A 17,581-nucleotide genomic window follows, 5' to 3' on the forward strand; every position below is an offset into this window, starting at 1 on the left:
ACTAGACCATTTTTGTCGTTTTTATCTACATTTTGTTTCTATTTATGCACAGTTTTTGAATGCAAAAGGGGCAAAAACGCACAATTTTTCTTTATTTTGGCTCTGAAAGCATTTATTGAAATAATACATGAAAAAATGAGAGGAGCTCATTCTCCCATCACGATCACTCATGATTCATTGACATCCACCTCACACCCTCTCCAGCTCTCACATTCACAGGAATCAGTGGGTGTGTGGTTACAAGTGTAGCAGCATCTCATCTAACCCATTACTGTCTTCATAAAATGGGATATTATGCATCACATTCATTTTAAGCAATCTGTATTTAAACGTCCATGTATCAAATTCTATCACAGACTGGAACAAATGCATTACACAAGAAGTCCTTTCCTTTGTCATTGTCACTACTTCCTTCTGCCCCTGGCAGCAGCTTTGGGGGCTGCAGGCTGATTGGACGTGTTGAGAGAGGAAGTGAGAGAATAGGCCTGCAGGTCAACTCTCTGCTGCAGAATGCCAGTTAATAGGAACTCTGTACTGACCACGGGCAATGACATACTCACTGCCTTAACACAAAGTGCCCTGTCCTGCTCACATGACACCACCACAGTGTGCTCCTAAATAAACAGAGGGAGAAATCACAATAAAATATGGGAATATGTAATACAGGTCCTTCTCAAAAAATTAGCATATTGTGATAAAGTTCATTATTTTCTGTAATGTACTGATAAACATTAGACTTTCATATATTTTAGATTCATTACAACACAACTGAAGTAGTTCAAACCTTTTATTGTTGTAATATTGATGATTTTGGCATACAGCTCATGAAAACCCAAAATTCCTATCTCAAAAAATTAGCATATCATGAAAAGGTTCTCTAAACGAGCTATTAACCTAATCATCTGAATCAACTAATTAACTCTAAACACCTGCAAAAGATTCCTGAGGCTTTTAAAAACTCCCAGCCTGGTTCATTACTCAAAACCGCAATCATGGGTAAGACTGCCGACCTGACTGCTGTCCAGAAGGCCATCATTGACACCCTCAAGCAAGAGGGTAAGACACAGAAAGAAATTTCTGAACGAATAGGCTGTTCCCAGAGTGCTGTATCAAGGCACCTCAGTGGGAAGTCTGTGGGAAGGAAAAAGTGTGGCAGAAAACGCAGCACAACGAGAAGAGGTGACCGGACCCTGAGGAAGATTGTGGAGAAGGACCGATTCCAGACCTTGGGGGACCTGCGGAAGCAGTGGACTGAGTCTGGAGTAGAAACATCCAGAGCCACCGTGTACAGGCGTGTGCAGGAAATGGGCTACAGGTGCCGCATTCCCCAGGTCAAGCCACTTTTGAACCAGAAACAGCGGCAGAAGCGCCTGACCTGGGCTACTGAGAAGCAGCACTGGACTGTTGCTCAGTGGTCCAAAGTACTTTTTTCGGATGAAAACAAATTTTGCATGTCATTCGGAAATCAAGGTGCCAGAGTCTGGAGGAAGACTGGGGAGAGGGAAATGCCAAAATGCCTGAAGTCCAGTGTCAATTACCCACAGTCGGTGATGCTGGTGTTGGTCCACTGTGTTTTATCAAGGGCAGGGTCAATGCAGCTAGCTATCAGGAGATTTTGGAGCACTTCATGCTTCCATCTGCTGTAAAGCTTCATGGAGATGAAGATTTCATTTTTCAGCACGACCTGGCACCTGCTCACAGTGCCAAAACCACTGGTAAATGGTTTACTGACCATGGTATTACTGTGCTCAATTGGCCTGCCAACTCTCCTGACCTGAACCCCATAGAGAATCTGTGGCATATTGTGAGAGAAAGTTGAGAGACGCAAGACCCAACACTCTGGATGAGCTTAAGGCCGCTATCGAATCATCCTGGGCCTCCATAACACCTCAGCAGTGCCACAGGCTGATTGCCTCCATGCCACGCCGCATTGAAGCAGTCATTTCTGCAAAGGGATTCCCGACCAAGTATTGAGTGCATAAATGAACATAATTATTTGAAGGTTGACTTTTTTTGTATTAAAAACACTTTTCTTTTATTGGTCGGATGAAATATGCAAATTTTTTGAGATAGGAATTTTGGGTTTTCATGAGCTGTATGCCAAAATCATCAATATTAAAACAATAAAAGGCTTGAACTACTTCAGTTGTGTTGTAATGAATCTAAAATATATGAAAGTCTAATGTTTATCAGTACATTACAGAAAATAATGAACTTTATCACAATATGCTAATTTTTTGAGAAGGACCTGTATGTGCATTGAAATATATGGAGAATATATGCATTGGTTCTAGGTACCTTGTGAGCAGAGGGCATTTTGGGGAGAAAGCGTGCTCTGCAGCAGGTGATGATTTCTTTCATTTGAGATGGTTCTGGCTTCACAGAAGGGGTTACGTGAATCTCATAGCCCTATGAAACAAAATTAGGGGAGAAAATATATGATGTGAATGGTACAACTTGAGGCTTGGGCTTGATATGCTAATGTGCTTGTGAGGGACTAATACCTTTAAAAGGGGCTGAGTCTGAGCAGTTTGGAGTGACGTCTGTAGGCTGAAACTAAACTTTTTTTCCTGCTCGGTGTCTTTCAAAATATATTCATCAGTAGAAAGGAAATTACCAGCTTTTCCACACTGAGAGAGAAAGAGAGGATGTTGTCATGCTTGAGTTGAGTTGAAAGTAAAGTCTGTATTATGTACTATTTACACAGCTAGAAACCCTTAAACAGCTTCTCAAATATACACAAAAACAAATCAGCAATATCATTAGAAACCATTCTTGATCAGGAAATGCATGGACAAAACATACATTAACAAATTTCTGAGTTCAGAAAAAAAATTGTGTGGTGCGTGGGTAGGGTTATTGAAGCATCGATACCAGACATGGTGATGGTCTATCACACTATCAACCAATTAAAGATACAATATTTATAATGTTAAAATTCAATTTCACTTTTTTAAAAAGTAGTTAAAAAATAAACTTTAATTTTTTTTTTTTTTGACAAACAAGCATTTTATAGGCGTAAAGTCAGATATGAATAATGGATTTTAGGTTTGGCTAGGTTGTACTAGGAATATTCCTTTATTATGCACTCCCTCACCTTCTTTAGCCAATCAGGAGTCACGATTGGCACCCCTCTGGCAACAGCACACAAAAACTTAACAGTGCGTCTCGCTTTATCAGTCACCAGGTGAGTCATATCATTCACTCCTTTTGCCAGACTTCCACCTAACCTGGAGACGACTCTTTCTCCGTCCTCATCTGTCAGCCCAGTGAATAACACCTAAAAGAGAAGATGACAGATTGGTGTCAGCCACACAGCGATAAAACCTGCTAGTAAATGTCTGTATTTGAGGCTGCGTGTGACCTTGTGCGCCTGACTAATCACAGATCGCCTTGGAGTCTTGTGTGTGGGTGAAGGAGCCTCTTCAGGGGATGTACTAGTGTTGGCTGCTCTCTTACGACCTCTGCTGTTGGTTTGGGGTACAGCAGTGTTGTCTTCCACCACCTCAGCATCTTGTTGACGCTCATTGTCCATTCCGACATTTATATTCTCCACACCAGAACGCCTTCCTCCTCTTCCCCTGCCTTTTCCAGAGGTTTTAGCTTGGGAAACATCTTCCGGTTCTGGTAGATTCATACTCTTCCTGCCTCTGCCTCTCCCTCTCGTCCCTTGGTTCAAAGGTCCGATACTGTGAGCAGATCTTTCAGAACTTCTAGAACTGGAGCGGGATCGGGTTGTTGAATTGGAGTCCTGCTCTGTGTCTTCAACTGCACCAGCTGCTCCTCTCCTGCTAGACTGTCTAGCACTGATGGGTTGCTCATCAGCTGTCTGTATCCCTCGGCCTCGGCCCCTGCCCCTGCCCCGCCCTCGTCCCCTCTGGCTGGACACCTCCTGTTGTGAGGATACAGACTGATCCGAGTTCATAGAGGAACTTGAGCAGCGGCGTGTTCGTCTGGCTGGAGGAACTAGAGGAGCTTCTAATTCTGTCTTGTCCTCATTCTTTCGTTTCTGATGGTTTCTCTCCTTAGTCTGTTTTTGTTCTCTTGCTCTCATCTGAAGTTCCTCATTTTCTCGTCTTTCTTTTTCTATTTGTTCTCTTTCCGCCTCTAATCTTTCCTTCTCTTTTTGTTCTTTCTCCTTTTGAAATCTTTCCTCTTCTTCCTTTTGTCTTTTTTCTTCTAGTTCTCTCCTCTCCCTCTCCAACCTTTCCTTCTCTTCTTTTTTTAAACGTTCTTTTTCCTCTTTTTCCCTCTGAATCCTTTTCCCTTCATTTTGTCTTTTTTCTTCTAGTTCTCTCCTCTCCAACCTCTCCTTCTCTTCTTTTTCTAAACAATCTTTTTCCCGCTGAATTCTCTCATTTTCTTTTCTCATTTTTTCCTCTTCCCTTTTGAGTTTTTCTTTTTCCTTTAATTCCTTCTGCTCTCTTTCTAGTTTTTGTCTCATTTTGGTTTCTGCCCTCTTTCTCGGTTCAAGTTCTTCTTGTTTCTTTATCTCAAACTCCAGTCTCTCCTTTTTTTCCATCTCTAACCCCTCTGTCTCCTCTCGTTCTTGGAGCTCTTTCTCCATCCTCTCTTTCTCTTCTTGGGCTTTCCTCTCCTCCAATTTTTCCTCTTCTTCCTTTTCACTACACTTCAGTTTCATACCTGTCCGTCTGGTTCCTCTCCTTGTGTTTTTTTCTTCTTCACTCTCTTCCTCGTCCTCAGACAACGCTTTCCCCTTCTTTCTTTTTCCTTCCTGCCCTTTTCTAGTTTTACCTTGGACTTTGCTAGATACAGTTGTCTCACTCTCCACCTCGGTCTTTTCTTTCTTCTGTCTTCTGCTGCTTCTGACACTAGGTTTTTCTTGGGTGTTCTCCTTCTCCACCTCTGTCTTGTCTTTCCTCTGTCTTTTGCTGCTTCTTACACTAGGTTCTTCTTGGGCGTTCTCCTCAACCATGGGCTGCGTTTCAACAACGCTGAGATTAGAGTTTGGTTCAGCAGACTGTGCAGGTTCACCTTCATCTTTTTGTCTGCCTCTGCGGGGTCTTTTGGATCTGATGCCACTCAGATCTTCATCCCTTTCAGTTCTGTCCTCATGAACAGGCTGCGTTTCTGTGTTAATGGAAATGGAGCTGACGGCAGCTTCAGCAGGTTGTGGAACGTTGTCCTCTTTTATCTGCCTTCCTCTGCGGGATCTCCTGGATTTCATTCCGCTGTTCAGATCTTCATCAGTCACTTCTTCGGGAACTGGTTGGGTTGCTGTGATAGTCTGATGAACAGCAGCCTCAGCAGTTTGTGTTACCACGTCATCTTTCTTTGGTCTTCCCCTGCGTGAACTTCTGCTTGCCATCTTGCTGCTGAGGTCTTTTTCCTGTCCTTCATTGTCCTCATGCATAGGCTGTGCTTCATCTATGCCGACATGGGAGCTAGATGGTATTGGGAGTTCTGTGGATCTGTCTTCATCTATCTGTCTGGTTCTAACTGCATTAATCAGATCTTCACATGGTGCCCCTTCTTCACACATAGGTTGCATTTCAGCAACAGCGACACATGCTTTCAGGTCCGTTTCAGCAAGTTCTGGAGACTTTAATTCATGTGCTTGTTGCCTTTTACTCTGTCTCCCAAAGCTTACTTCACTTTTCAGATCCTCAGTTTGTTCTTCTTCACACATTGGTTGTGTTTCTGTTATAGTGTGATCGACAACAGCCTGGGCAGGTTGTGGGACTTCCTTCTCTTTTTTTGGTCTACACCTGCGTGATCTTCTGTTGGACATCTTGCTGCTGAGCTCTTTCTCTTGTCCCTCATCGTCTTCACCAACAGACTGTGTTTCAGGGATGGTATGATTGGAGGTAGAGGCTCTTTCAATCTGATGTACAGGCTCACCTTCGGTTTGTCTTCTGCTGACCTCATTGTTCAAATTATCCTCTGGTGCTTCATTTTCCTCAAATATTGGCTGCGTTTCTGCAATGGTAATATGGGAACTGGAAGGTTTTTCTCTATGACTACTGCTGACCACATTGTCCTGATCTGGTGCATCGTCATTATCACACATTGGTTGCGTTTCAGCTATAGTGAGATAGGAGCTGAAGTTGTTTTCAGCAAGATGTGCAGAATCATATTTCTCAGCCTGTTGTCTTGTACTTGGTTTCTGAAAGCCATCCCCACTCAGATCTGCATCTGTCGCCTCTTCTTCCTCACACATGGGCTGAGTTTCAGCAATTATAAAACAGGAGCTGGTGTTTTTAACTTTGTGTACTGTCCCTCCACCACGGGTTCTCCTACCTTGTTTCATGTTCTCCTCCTCACCCTCTTCCGTTTCTTCAGTGGTGTCGGTCATGAGCTGGGTGGACTCATTCTGATAAACCTCTTTGTCTTCTCCCCCCCAGACAAATTGTGTTTGGGCTGTGAAGAGAGAAAATGCCTGCGTCTGCTCCTCCCATTTTGGGGTGCTGGCTATGATTACAGTGTCTGCTGTGGAAAGGTGAGAGTAATTTTGTGTCTCTTTATCTTCATCCTCCTCATCATCAGGCTTTGCTACTGGAATGAGCTGAGTTTCAGCAGTTGAGAGGTTGGAGTAGATTTGGGTATGGTTCAGAGGCTCCTGCTCTTCCTCCATGTCTGTCTCTGTTCCATATACCTGTGTAGCCTCAAGATCAAGCTGCATTGGCTTGAGCCTAGCACTGGTTCCAGCAGTTCCTAAAATTGACATATAATACAATACATAACACAATACCATACAAGGAATTGTATGGGTTCAATATAAATTAAGCTCAAATTATAGCGTTAGTGGCGTAATATTGATTACCACAAAAATTTTTTTAACTCGTTCGACTCAAAAAGCTACAGTGAAACAGCTACTAGGGAAGTTAACAAGGCAAATATTTGGAGGATGTAAAAGCAAATATTTGAAGCCTATAATTCTAAGGTAATTTTTTTATTAATTCTTTGGTTAAGATTTGTGCTATGTTGCATTTAAAGTCATAAGAACAAATTGTAAAATTGGACATATCAGGCACAACTGCACAAAACAAATATTTTATCGTACTAAAATCAACATCAACATTTATTTTTCAAATATTTGTATCTTGTGGCTATAGTTTTGCAGTTCCCATATTGGCCCTATTTTCTTCCATTGTAAATGCGTCACTGTAATAATTTTTTTTTTTTTTTAAAGAAAATTTGAAAATACTTCTTACTTGCAATAAGTATTATGCCCCTAACATACTCTGGCAACCAAGTCTGAAACTCCTTTCATAGGAAATATAAAAGGTTTTAAGAATTTACTGTTTGCTTCTGTCTGTCGTGCTGTTGAGAGGTTTGCGATTGTAGCTCCGTGTAGCTTCGCTTTTCTGTTGAATCTCTATCTTACGTTCACTCTCTGTTGTTTAAAGTGATAATATATAATTCTTAATTCCCACCATATTTCTGGTATTATCTATCAAACTAATTTAAGTAACTTGTTCGCTTTTTAAAATCGCGAGTGCAGCGTGTTAGCATTCGTTAGCCGGTTAGCTTGTCACTCGCGGTTCCATTCACGTTTCTATTCGCGCCTATTATTGATTTCTCTTTTCTCGCTTTGTTTCAGTTCTCTCTCGCTCTGTTTTTCACGAGTTCATCAAACAGTGGTAAGTAGTAAATCGGAATCAGTCATCAATCACGGTGAGTAATGGCTTCTTCTCCTATTATTGTTGTTTGCACTGTTTGCCACATGTACAGTTTCTCTCTCTCTGTCGGCGACAAGGGATTCACATGTGATAAATGCAGGGAAATAGTTAGGCTGACAGAGAAGGTTTTAGAACTAGAGACACGCATGCAAGCTTTAGTTGAGGATAGTAAGAATGTGAGGGCTGTAGATACTGCTTTGGATGCGACTAGCTCAGGGAGTCCTGTACATTGTTCGGTTCCGGTAGAGCCCGTGCAGCAGGGCAACTGGGTGACTGTGAGGCATCCTAGTCGCGGGTCAAAACACCACTCTTCCGTTCCGATCAAAACATCAAACAGGTTCTCCCCACTCAGTGATGCACCCACTGAGAAACCTGATTAAAGTGCTCTAGTTATTGGCGATTCTATTGTACGGAATGTGAAAATAGAGACACCAGCCACCATAGTCCAATGTTTATCGGGAGCCAGAGCACCTGACATCTTGGCAAATTTAAAAGTGCTGGCCAATGCTAAACGTAAATTCAGTAACATTGTTATTCACGTTGGCGCTAATGATGTTCGACTTCTCCAAGTAAAACGAGCTTTGTTTTGTTTTTAGACAATATAGTCAACATGAAGTACTTTTTTAAAAGCCGTTTTAATTCTTTATTAACTTTCCTATTGTTTTTGACTTGTGTTTTAATATGTTGGCTAACGTTATATATGAAAATTAAGAATTCTGTGAAGATGAAGAATTCTTTTATACCTGTATAAAAGACACCTGTTCACACACTCAATCAATCAGACTCCAACCTCACCACTATGGGCAAGACCAAAGAGCTGTCTAAGGACACTAGGGACAAAATTGTAGACCTGCACAAGGCTGGGATGGGCTACAGGACAATAGGCAAACAGTTTGGTGAGGAGGCAACAACTGTTGGCGCAATTATTAGAAAATGGAAGAAATTCAAGATGATTGTCAATCTCCCTCGGACTGGGGCTCCATGCAAGATCTCACCTCGTGGAGTATCAATGATCCTGAGAAAGGTGAGGGATCAGCCTAGAACTACACGGGAGGACCTGGTCAATGACCTGAAGAGAGCTGGGACCACAGTCTCAACGGTTACCATTAGTAACACACTATACAGTCATGGATTAAAATCCTGCAGCGCGCACAAGGTCCCCCTGCTCAAGCTAGCACATGTCCAGGCCTGTCTGAAGTTTGCCAAAGACCATCTAGATGATCCAGAGGAGGCATGGGAGAAGGTCATGTGGTCAGATGAGACCAAAATAGAACTTTTTGGTATAAACTGAACTCGCCGTGTTTGGAAGAAGGATGAGTACAATCCCAAGAACACCATCCCAACCGTGAAGCATGGGGGTGGAAACATCATGCTTTGGAGGTGCTTTTCTGCAAAGGGGACAGGACGACTGCACCGTATTGATGGGAGGATGGATGGGGCCATGTATCGCGAGATTTTGGGCAACAACCTCCTTCCCTCAGTAAGAGCATTGAAGATGGGTCGTGGCTGGGTCTTCCAGCATGACAATGACCCCAAACACACAGCAAGGGCAACTAAGGAGTGGCTCCGTAAGAAGCATTTCAAGGTCCTGGAGTGGCCTAGCCAGTCTCCAGACCTGAACCCAATAGAAAATCTATGGAGGGAGCTGAAACTCCATGTTGCCCAGCGACAGCCCCAAAACCTGAAAGATCTGGAGAAGACCTGTATGGAGGAGTGGGCCAAAATCCCTGCTGCAGTGTGTGCAAACCTGGTCAAGAACTACAGGAAACGTCTGACCTCTGTAATTGTAAACAAAGTTTTCTGTACCAAATATTAACAATATAATTTTCTATTGTATCAAATACTTATTTCATGCAATAAAATGGAAATTAATTATTAAAAAATCATACAATATGATTTTCTGGATTTTCTTTTTTTATATTGTCTCTCACAGTTGAGGTGTACCTACGATGAAAATTACAGATCTCTCCATTCTTTGTAAGTGGGAAAACTTGAAAAATCGGCAGTGTATCAAATACTTATTTGCCCCACTGTATGTTAGACCCTATTCCATCTAAACAACTAAAAGAGGTGCTTCCAGAAGTCAAAGATCCTCTTTTGGCTATTATTAATTCGTCATTAGGATAGGTTCCCAAAACCTTCAAATTGGCTGTTATTAAGCCTCTCATTAAAAAAAACACAAATTGACCCCAAAGATCTAGTTAATTACAGACCGATCTCGAATCTCACTTTTCTGTCAAAGACACTAGAAAAGGTAGTCTCCTCACAATTATATTCCTTCTTAGAGAAAATGGTATCTGTGAGGATTTCCAGTCAGGATTTCGACCGTTTCATAGTACTGAGACTGCTCTCATTAGAGTTACAAATGACCTGCTTATATCATCTGATCGTGGTTGTATCTCTCTATTAGTGCTACTGGATCTTAGTTCTGCGTTCAACACTATCGACCACAACATTCTTTTGAATAGGCTAGAAAACATTGTTGGCATTAGTGGAAGTGCATTAGCATGGTTCAAATCGTACTTATCTGACCGCCATCAATTTGTAGCAGTGAATGAAGAGGTATCATATCGATCACAAGTGCAGTATGGAGTACCTCAAGGCTCAGTACTAGGGCCGTTACTTTTCACGATTTACATGTTACCCTTAGGAAATACCATCAGGAAACACGGTGTTAGCTTTCACTGTTATGCTGATGATACTCAGCTCTGTATTTCTTCGCGCTCCGGTGAAACACACCAAATTGAGAAACCAACGGAATGCATAGTCGATATAAAAAAACTGGATGACGAGTAATTTCTTACTGCTAAATTCTGAAAAAACAGAGGTGTTAATTATTGGGCCTAAAACCCCCACATGTAATAACTTAGAACACTGTCTAACACTTGATGGCTGCTCTGTAAATTCTTCGTCATCAGTTAGGAACCTAGGTGTGCTATTTGATAGCAATCTTTCCTTTGACAATACCTAGAATATCAAAATCAACAGCGGGTGGCAGAACCTTTTCCTATTTAGCGCCAAAATTCTGGAAAAATCTACCTAACACTGTTCGGGAGGCAGACACACACTGTCAGTTTAAATATAGTTTAAAGACCCATCTCTTTAACCTGGCTTACACATAACACAGTAATACGCTTCTAATATTCAAATCCGTTAAAGGATTGTTAGGCTGCATTAATTAGGTCAACCAGAACCGGGAATACTTCCCATAACACCCAATGTACTTGTTACATCGTAAGAAGAATGGAATCTACGCTAATATTAGTCTGTTCCTTTCTTATTCCAACATCACCGTTGCCACCCGATCCAGTCCGTATCCAGATCAGATGGTGGATCAGCACCTAGAGACGTCCTCTACAGCCCTGAACATCAGCGGAGATCAGGACACCAAGATGAACCCCAGAGACAGATCCCCAGTGAGGACCACGTCACCTAGACAGCCATCGGGACAAGACCACGGGAACCAAATGAGTCCTTTACAAAATCTGACTTTGCCGCAGTTGAAATTTAACTGCTGTTTCGTCTGGCCAGAGGAGAACTGGCCCTCCGACTGAGCCTGGTTTCTCCCAAGGTGTTTTTCTCCATTCTGTCACCGATGGAGTTTTGGTTCCTTGCCGCTGTCGCCTCTGGCTTGCTTAGTTGGGGACACTTATTTTCCAGCGATATCGTCTACATGATTGAACAGATGCTATTTAAACTGAACTGAGCTGAACGATGACATCATTGAATTCAATAATGAAATGCCTTTAACTGAAAATTGAGTGTTTAATCTTGTTATTTTACATTATTGACACTATTTTCCTATTCTGATATTGGAAAGTTGCTTTGACACAATCTGTATTGTTAAAAGCGCTATATAAATAAAGGTGACTTGACTACGGTTTACTGAACTGTACTGAATACATGAATGAATATTATAATTAAAAAAATAAATAATTAAAAAAAGAATGAGATTAAGAAGGAAGTGAGTGGGATGGTTACCGTATGTTTGTGTGGGCAGTAAGTCCCAGTCTTCTTCTAAGTGGCCAAAAGCTTGGGTTGGTTCCTCAAGAATAGTCTTTGCTTGAAAATATTGGTCTTGCTTTTTATGGGTGCTCTCTTCTGATTGCTCTGCTTTGCTCCCTACAGAAACCTTGTGACTCTGTGCGGCCTTCACAGCTTTGCCTGGTAAAGGTTTAAAAGGATCCTCATCATCTGTTTCACTGTTTGACAGAAGACCTCTGGCCTTCTCCTTTTCTTTGTCCTCATTCTCTTCATCTACATCTGTGTCACTGTTCATGTGGAGCTCTGTCCCTGGAGCTGATGTAGGCCTGACATCACTTCCCTCTCCAATGGGATGTGAGACCTCTGTTGCAATAGGAACCTTCATGGGATTATCATCTTCAACATCAGTGTCACTGTCCATGTGGAATTCTGTATGTGGTGGTGGTGCTGCTGATGGAGGACTTTCTGTGACTGCTTCCTTTTTTGAGACATTTTCAGTTATAGAAGCCTCATTCTCCTCAACATCAGTCTCACTGTCCATATGAAGATCAGCTGAAGATGCTGGTCCCACTTTTGGAGTTTGTTCAATCTGAGCCTCTGTTTCGGTTTTATTTTTCTCTTCCTCTTCTTCAACATCAGTATCAGTCTCCATATGAAGTCCAACTGAAGATATAGATTTTTCTAGAGTTACTGCTGCTTGAGCCTGTGGTTCAGCCTTGCTTGTCCCCGGTTCCTCTTCCTCAACATCAGTATCACTGTCCATATGAAATTCAGCTGAAGATACTGGTTCCACCTTTGCAGCTAATTCAGGCTGAGCCTCTGCTTCAGGCTCGCTTTTTTCCATGTCCTTTTCTTCATAATCAACGTCACTATCCAGATTTAGGACTAGAGGGCCAGGCTTAGATGACTTTGAACAAGGCTCATCAGGGGTTTGCCTCAGTCTGAACCGGTCTATTGAAGCTGAAGAGGGAGTTATGGAACTTTCATCCTCACTGATAAGGAAAAAAATATGGTGAAGCTAATTTATTGGGAGATAATATATTGCAGTCCATAAAGGCCCCGATATACTTTAAACAAAATCGAAGAACGAACTGATATGACACCATTTCGAACAAAATCAGGCTGAAACAAAATTATTTTTGAGTTCACTTTCTGGGGAGTTCGTTTTGTCTCCTAAACACCTTTGAGCTACCATTGGTCCATGGCGATTATGCGATCGGTGGGTGTGTTCTGGAATTCCACCTTCTTTGACGCGCAATTTTTTTTTCCCGGTTCGTTTCTCATTCAACAAAAGGTCAGGCAGGAGAACAACATCTCCAAGTCACTAGCAACATAAATACACCGTATCAAATAGCTGAGCTGCCAAGAAAACAAACTTTGTTTGAAGTATATCGGGGCCTTAAGTGTACTGCACAGTTTATAGCATTAAGGTGCGATCATTGAAGGGCAAAAAAAGTCTACTGTTAATAGCTTAACAATATATGATGCACAGTTTAGATAGAAGTTACTTTTAAATCGCACAGCTTTCTATTGGTCTGCATAGTCAATTTGTGTGACCAACTTGAACCCAAATTTTTGATTGTATGGATTTCTACTAAAATTACTGGATTTTGTCAGTGTAGACAGTATATGCAACTGCACCTTCAGCCATGCAACAGCAGGGATGCACTGAACTTTCAAACTGACAGATTTCATTATGCATTTAAAAAAAAAGTTATTTTTGCTTTATCACATTAAATGTTTCCTTTAATAATGGCCATACATTTTAAATAGGTAACTAGGTAGGTGTGATTAATTGAAAACTATTACAAGACTGAAGCCCAATTTATACTTCTGCGTCAAACCTACGCCGTACCTGACGTGCACCTCTCCAAAAATCGAACAGCGCGTCAATTCTACACGGATGGCTTTTGCCGTGGTACTGCGGGTTACACAAGCAACATGCCCGTGGACACTGCAGACCAGCGGTCCGCATGTGTACTGCACGTCGATGCGGACGACGACGCAGAAGTATAAATGAAAACCGACGCACAGCTTACGGCGTAGAGACTACGGCGTAGGTCAAGATTCAAGATTTTATTTGTCACATACACAATTATACAGAGTATAACCAGCAGTGAAATGTAGGTCCGACACAGAAGTATAAATTGGGCTTGACTGTCAATAAATTTGAAACACATGAGGGGGAGTATCACATTTGGATGCACTATATATATATATATATATATATATATATATATATATATATATATATATATATATATATATTAGGGCCGGGACTTTAACGCGTTAATTTAGATTAATTAATTACACAAAAATAACGCGTTAAATTTTTTTAACGCATTTTAATCGCACTTATTTTTGCACCGCGGAACGTTTCTCACTGGATGAGTTTCGGCGGACCGATTATACTGGAGCACCAACTAACGTTCAGACAAAAACAAACCACAGTGAACATGGACAAAGAAGCTGATGAGACCGCTTTGGTTGGCCCTGTGGATGGGAAATTTTGTTATAAAAAACGAATGGATGGAAGCGTCGATAAGAGCATGGTTGTGTGCAAGCTATGCAACAAGGAATTCGCATATCACCGCAGCACATCGAGCCTCAAGTATCAACTCATGTTCTGAATGTACTTGAAAGTATTGTGTTTTACTTAAAAAAAAGTTTACAGAAGGTATACCTACCTATAGGGTACCTGAATTTCTGAAATGTAGGCTACTATATTTCTAAATATCCTATTGCTACACTTAATGGCAATATTGCACTGGTCTGTTGGACTTGGTTGAACAAAAATAAACAATATTTTGTTGCTTAAGCTGATGTATTCAGTCATTATTCAATGGTATACTAAAAATCCATATGAAAAAAACTTACTTCTCACTGTTCTCAGGTCAAATATTTATATGCGATTAAAATGCGATTAATTTCGATTAATTAATTACAAAGCCTCTAATTAATTAGATTATTTTTTTAATCGAGTCCCGGCCCTAATATATATATATATATATATATATATATATACAGTGCCCTCCATAAGTATTGGAACAGTAAAGACAAAATTGCTGTTGGCTGTTGAGTCAAGACATTTACAAATATGATTAAAAGATGAATATGAGATAAAACTACAGAATGTCACATTTTATTATTAGCCGTTTCAACACATAGATGTTTTACCAAATAAAAGGAACAGCACTTTTTGAGTTCATCCCACTCATTGATGTGAACATAAGGATTGGGACAGTTGAACATAAGGCAGATATAAAAGATTATTATTGACCTTTGTTTTTGCTATAGCTATAATGGACTTCCTCTTTTCTTTTAGCATTCAAATCACTTGCTTTTCTCTCAAAGTCATCTCCCTCATCTTCATCCTGGTTTGTGTGTCATCATCGAATGCAAGATTCAGAATACAGAAGTAATGGATGTAACTGATACGACACATTCCCTGCTTTTAATATCTGAAGAATTAATGCAACAGGACACAGCTGATAACTTAGAAAGACCCGTGAGCCAACTGTTCCAATACTTATGCTCACATCAGATGAAACTCTAAAAGTTCTGAACTTCTTAGCTGGTAAAACATCTATGTGTTGAATCACCCAATAATAAAACGTGACATTCTGTAGTTTTGTCTCATATTCATCTTTTAATCATATTTGTAAATGTCTTGACTCCACAGCCAACAGAGCAATTTTGTCTTCACTGTTCCAATACTTTTGGAGGGCACTGTATATATTCAGGCAAAATTCAATGGAGTTATATCAGTTACCCTATGTAGTAACACATCAACATTACGTAATCGTGTTATGTGATGTTTTTTTTTTACTAGTTCAGGGACAATTAGAAGAAAACATTAAAAAACATATTTAACTTACCTCTCTGGAATTACTTTTTTTGCAGGGGTCAGAAATGATGAATTTGTGGAGCTACACAGATGAGAGGAAGACGCTGAGTCTGAAACAATAGCAATTAAAAAAGAAAGCAAGCATGAAAATAGTGTGTTATTAAATCTTCCAGTAATATGCTTTACATCTCAATTAACCTACCAAAATCTTTCCTCTCATCCAGGACACTCTCTCCATCTGAGTCCGATTCAGGCACCAGGGTGATCTCAGGCTGTTTGTGAGCTGACTGTGGTGAACTCATTTTTGGTCCTTCATCCTCAGGGCTCCATAAAGGCACAGGAGGCAAAACGCTCCTCTCTTTCACATTCAACCTATTCCGCACCCCTTTACTCATCTCTGACTCCGAGTCACTACTTGATAACGCTGGACATAATTTTTTCTCCTTTTTGGACACACCTCCTTTCTCTGGAGTAATGCGTGTATCTTTCTTTGAGATCTTCAGGCCAGTGTACTGACATGGCACATCAGCGAGCACCACACTCTCTCCCTCGGTCAAAGCATATCGGACCAGAGGAGTCAGCTTGAATCTGTCTTTTCTGGTTCCATTCAAACTGCCCATGTCCCATAAAAGCGCTTCTACATCATCACTGTTACTGAAACTATCGCTGCTAGAGCGGAACACTGAGATGGAGATGACAGCATGCCGACTGGATACAGATCGGGTCGGAAGCAGAATAGAACAGGCAGCAGGGTCACGACCGATGACATTCTCTCCAATGTAGAGCGGGAATTCTGATTGAATGTGTGAAGAGATAAAAAGAGAAGACAATGTCATAATTTCAATAATGCTCAGATAATATTAGTTTCTAATATTAGTTAATATGTAAGATAGTCTATAACAGGGATAGGCAACATTGGTCCTGGTGTGCCGATGCCCTGTAGAGTTTAGCGCCAACCCTAATCAAACACCTGAACAAGCTCTGAGGTCGAGGTCTTCAGAATTACTAGGGATACAGGCAAGTGAGGGTTTTTTTTCAGGGTTGGAGCTAAACTCTGCAGGACATCGGCACTCCAGGACCGACGTTGCCTACCCCTGGTCTATAAGAACACTCACCTGTTTCTGGCATGTGGTCATTTTTGAACACCTTTAGTGTTGCTAACTGTTCTCTTTCTGGTCCTACTTTCTCCTCCTCTTCCTGTTCTTCTTCTTCAGAGAAGGGATCGTCGATCTGCTGAGTGGCATCCATCCTCCTCTCTAGCTAAATGAACAAAAGTGTTGTTACAATACAAGTCATAAATACCACCACAAGGTAAATATGGATGTTTTAGGCTCTATACACACAAGCAAAATATTATACAATAGTATCAGCATTCTCTGATGAATAGCGATGCATATGTGACAAATAGTTTACTTTAACTCACTTTTTATGATATAAGGACATTACTATGACTTTCTAATCATTTCGTAATCGAATAAAGTTTTCATAAGTGCCACACTGGCAACAGTGTCTATTTGGCTAGAATAAATGTACTAATTTTCAGTAATATTTAATCAGAAATAATGTTTCCCTTCAAAATGCTAAGGTAAAAATGCACGATCTTTTTTTTCGTTTGTACTGATATATTGTGTGTGATACTACATTTTAAATAAAAAAATGTGCCCTTACCTTATCATGCAGAACACTTGAAAACCATTTCCTGAACACTAAGACACGCCCCTAAAACGAGCACTACTGATTCGCTAGTCCAGCTGTCTATCAGAAACTAAGTCTGCACTGATTGGCTGATAAGGTCACTGCGGCTTGATTGGACATCTGAGGTCTAGAAGGCGCCTTTTGTCCATGTTTTCCGCGCTTTCTGCAGAGGGGGCGTGTTTGAAAGTGTTTTATTTTTATTTTTTATCCATTTGGAATTTGAGACGCAATAATTTAGGCATTTCTTACTTTACATTGAGACGCAATAATTTAGGCATTTCTTACTTTACATTTATGTTATTAACCTCTATTTTAAAATATGTTATATATAAAAACAATTAATGTTTATTAATGATTCAATTTTATTTATTTTACATTTTAGATACACACACTAACACATATTACCTAACAC

At 40.7% G+C, this 17,581-nt stretch overlaps 1 protein-coding gene across 1 annotated transcript; it reads right to left on the minus strand.

Annotated features, from left to right (window-relative positions):
• Positions 1-98: 98 nt before the first annotated feature.
• On the minus strand, positions 99-17,176 carry LOC306877801 (uncharacterized protein). The gene is made up of 10 exons (XM_079429776.1): positions 17,143-17,176; positions 16,590-16,734; positions 15,677-16,267; positions 15,506-15,584; positions 11,625-12,619; positions 3,365-6,675; positions 3,098-3,280; positions 2,505-2,630; positions 2,299-2,409; positions 99-614 (listed from the first exon to the last, which is right to left on the minus strand). The coding sequence occupies exons 2-10, from the start codon at positions 16,720-16,722 to the stop codon at positions 405-407; spliced, it is 5,739 nt and encodes a 1,912-aa protein (XP_079285902.1). The 5' UTR covers positions 16,723-16,734; positions 17,143-17,176; the 3' UTR covers positions 99-404.
• Between the last annotated feature and the right edge of the window lie 405 nt (positions 17,177-17,581).

Source organism: Barbus barbus, assembly GCF_936440315.1.
Source record: "Barbus barbus genome assembly, chromosome: 12".
Taxonomy (NCBI): Eukaryota; Metazoa; Chordata; class Actinopteri; order Cypriniformes; family Cyprinidae; genus Barbus; species Barbus barbus.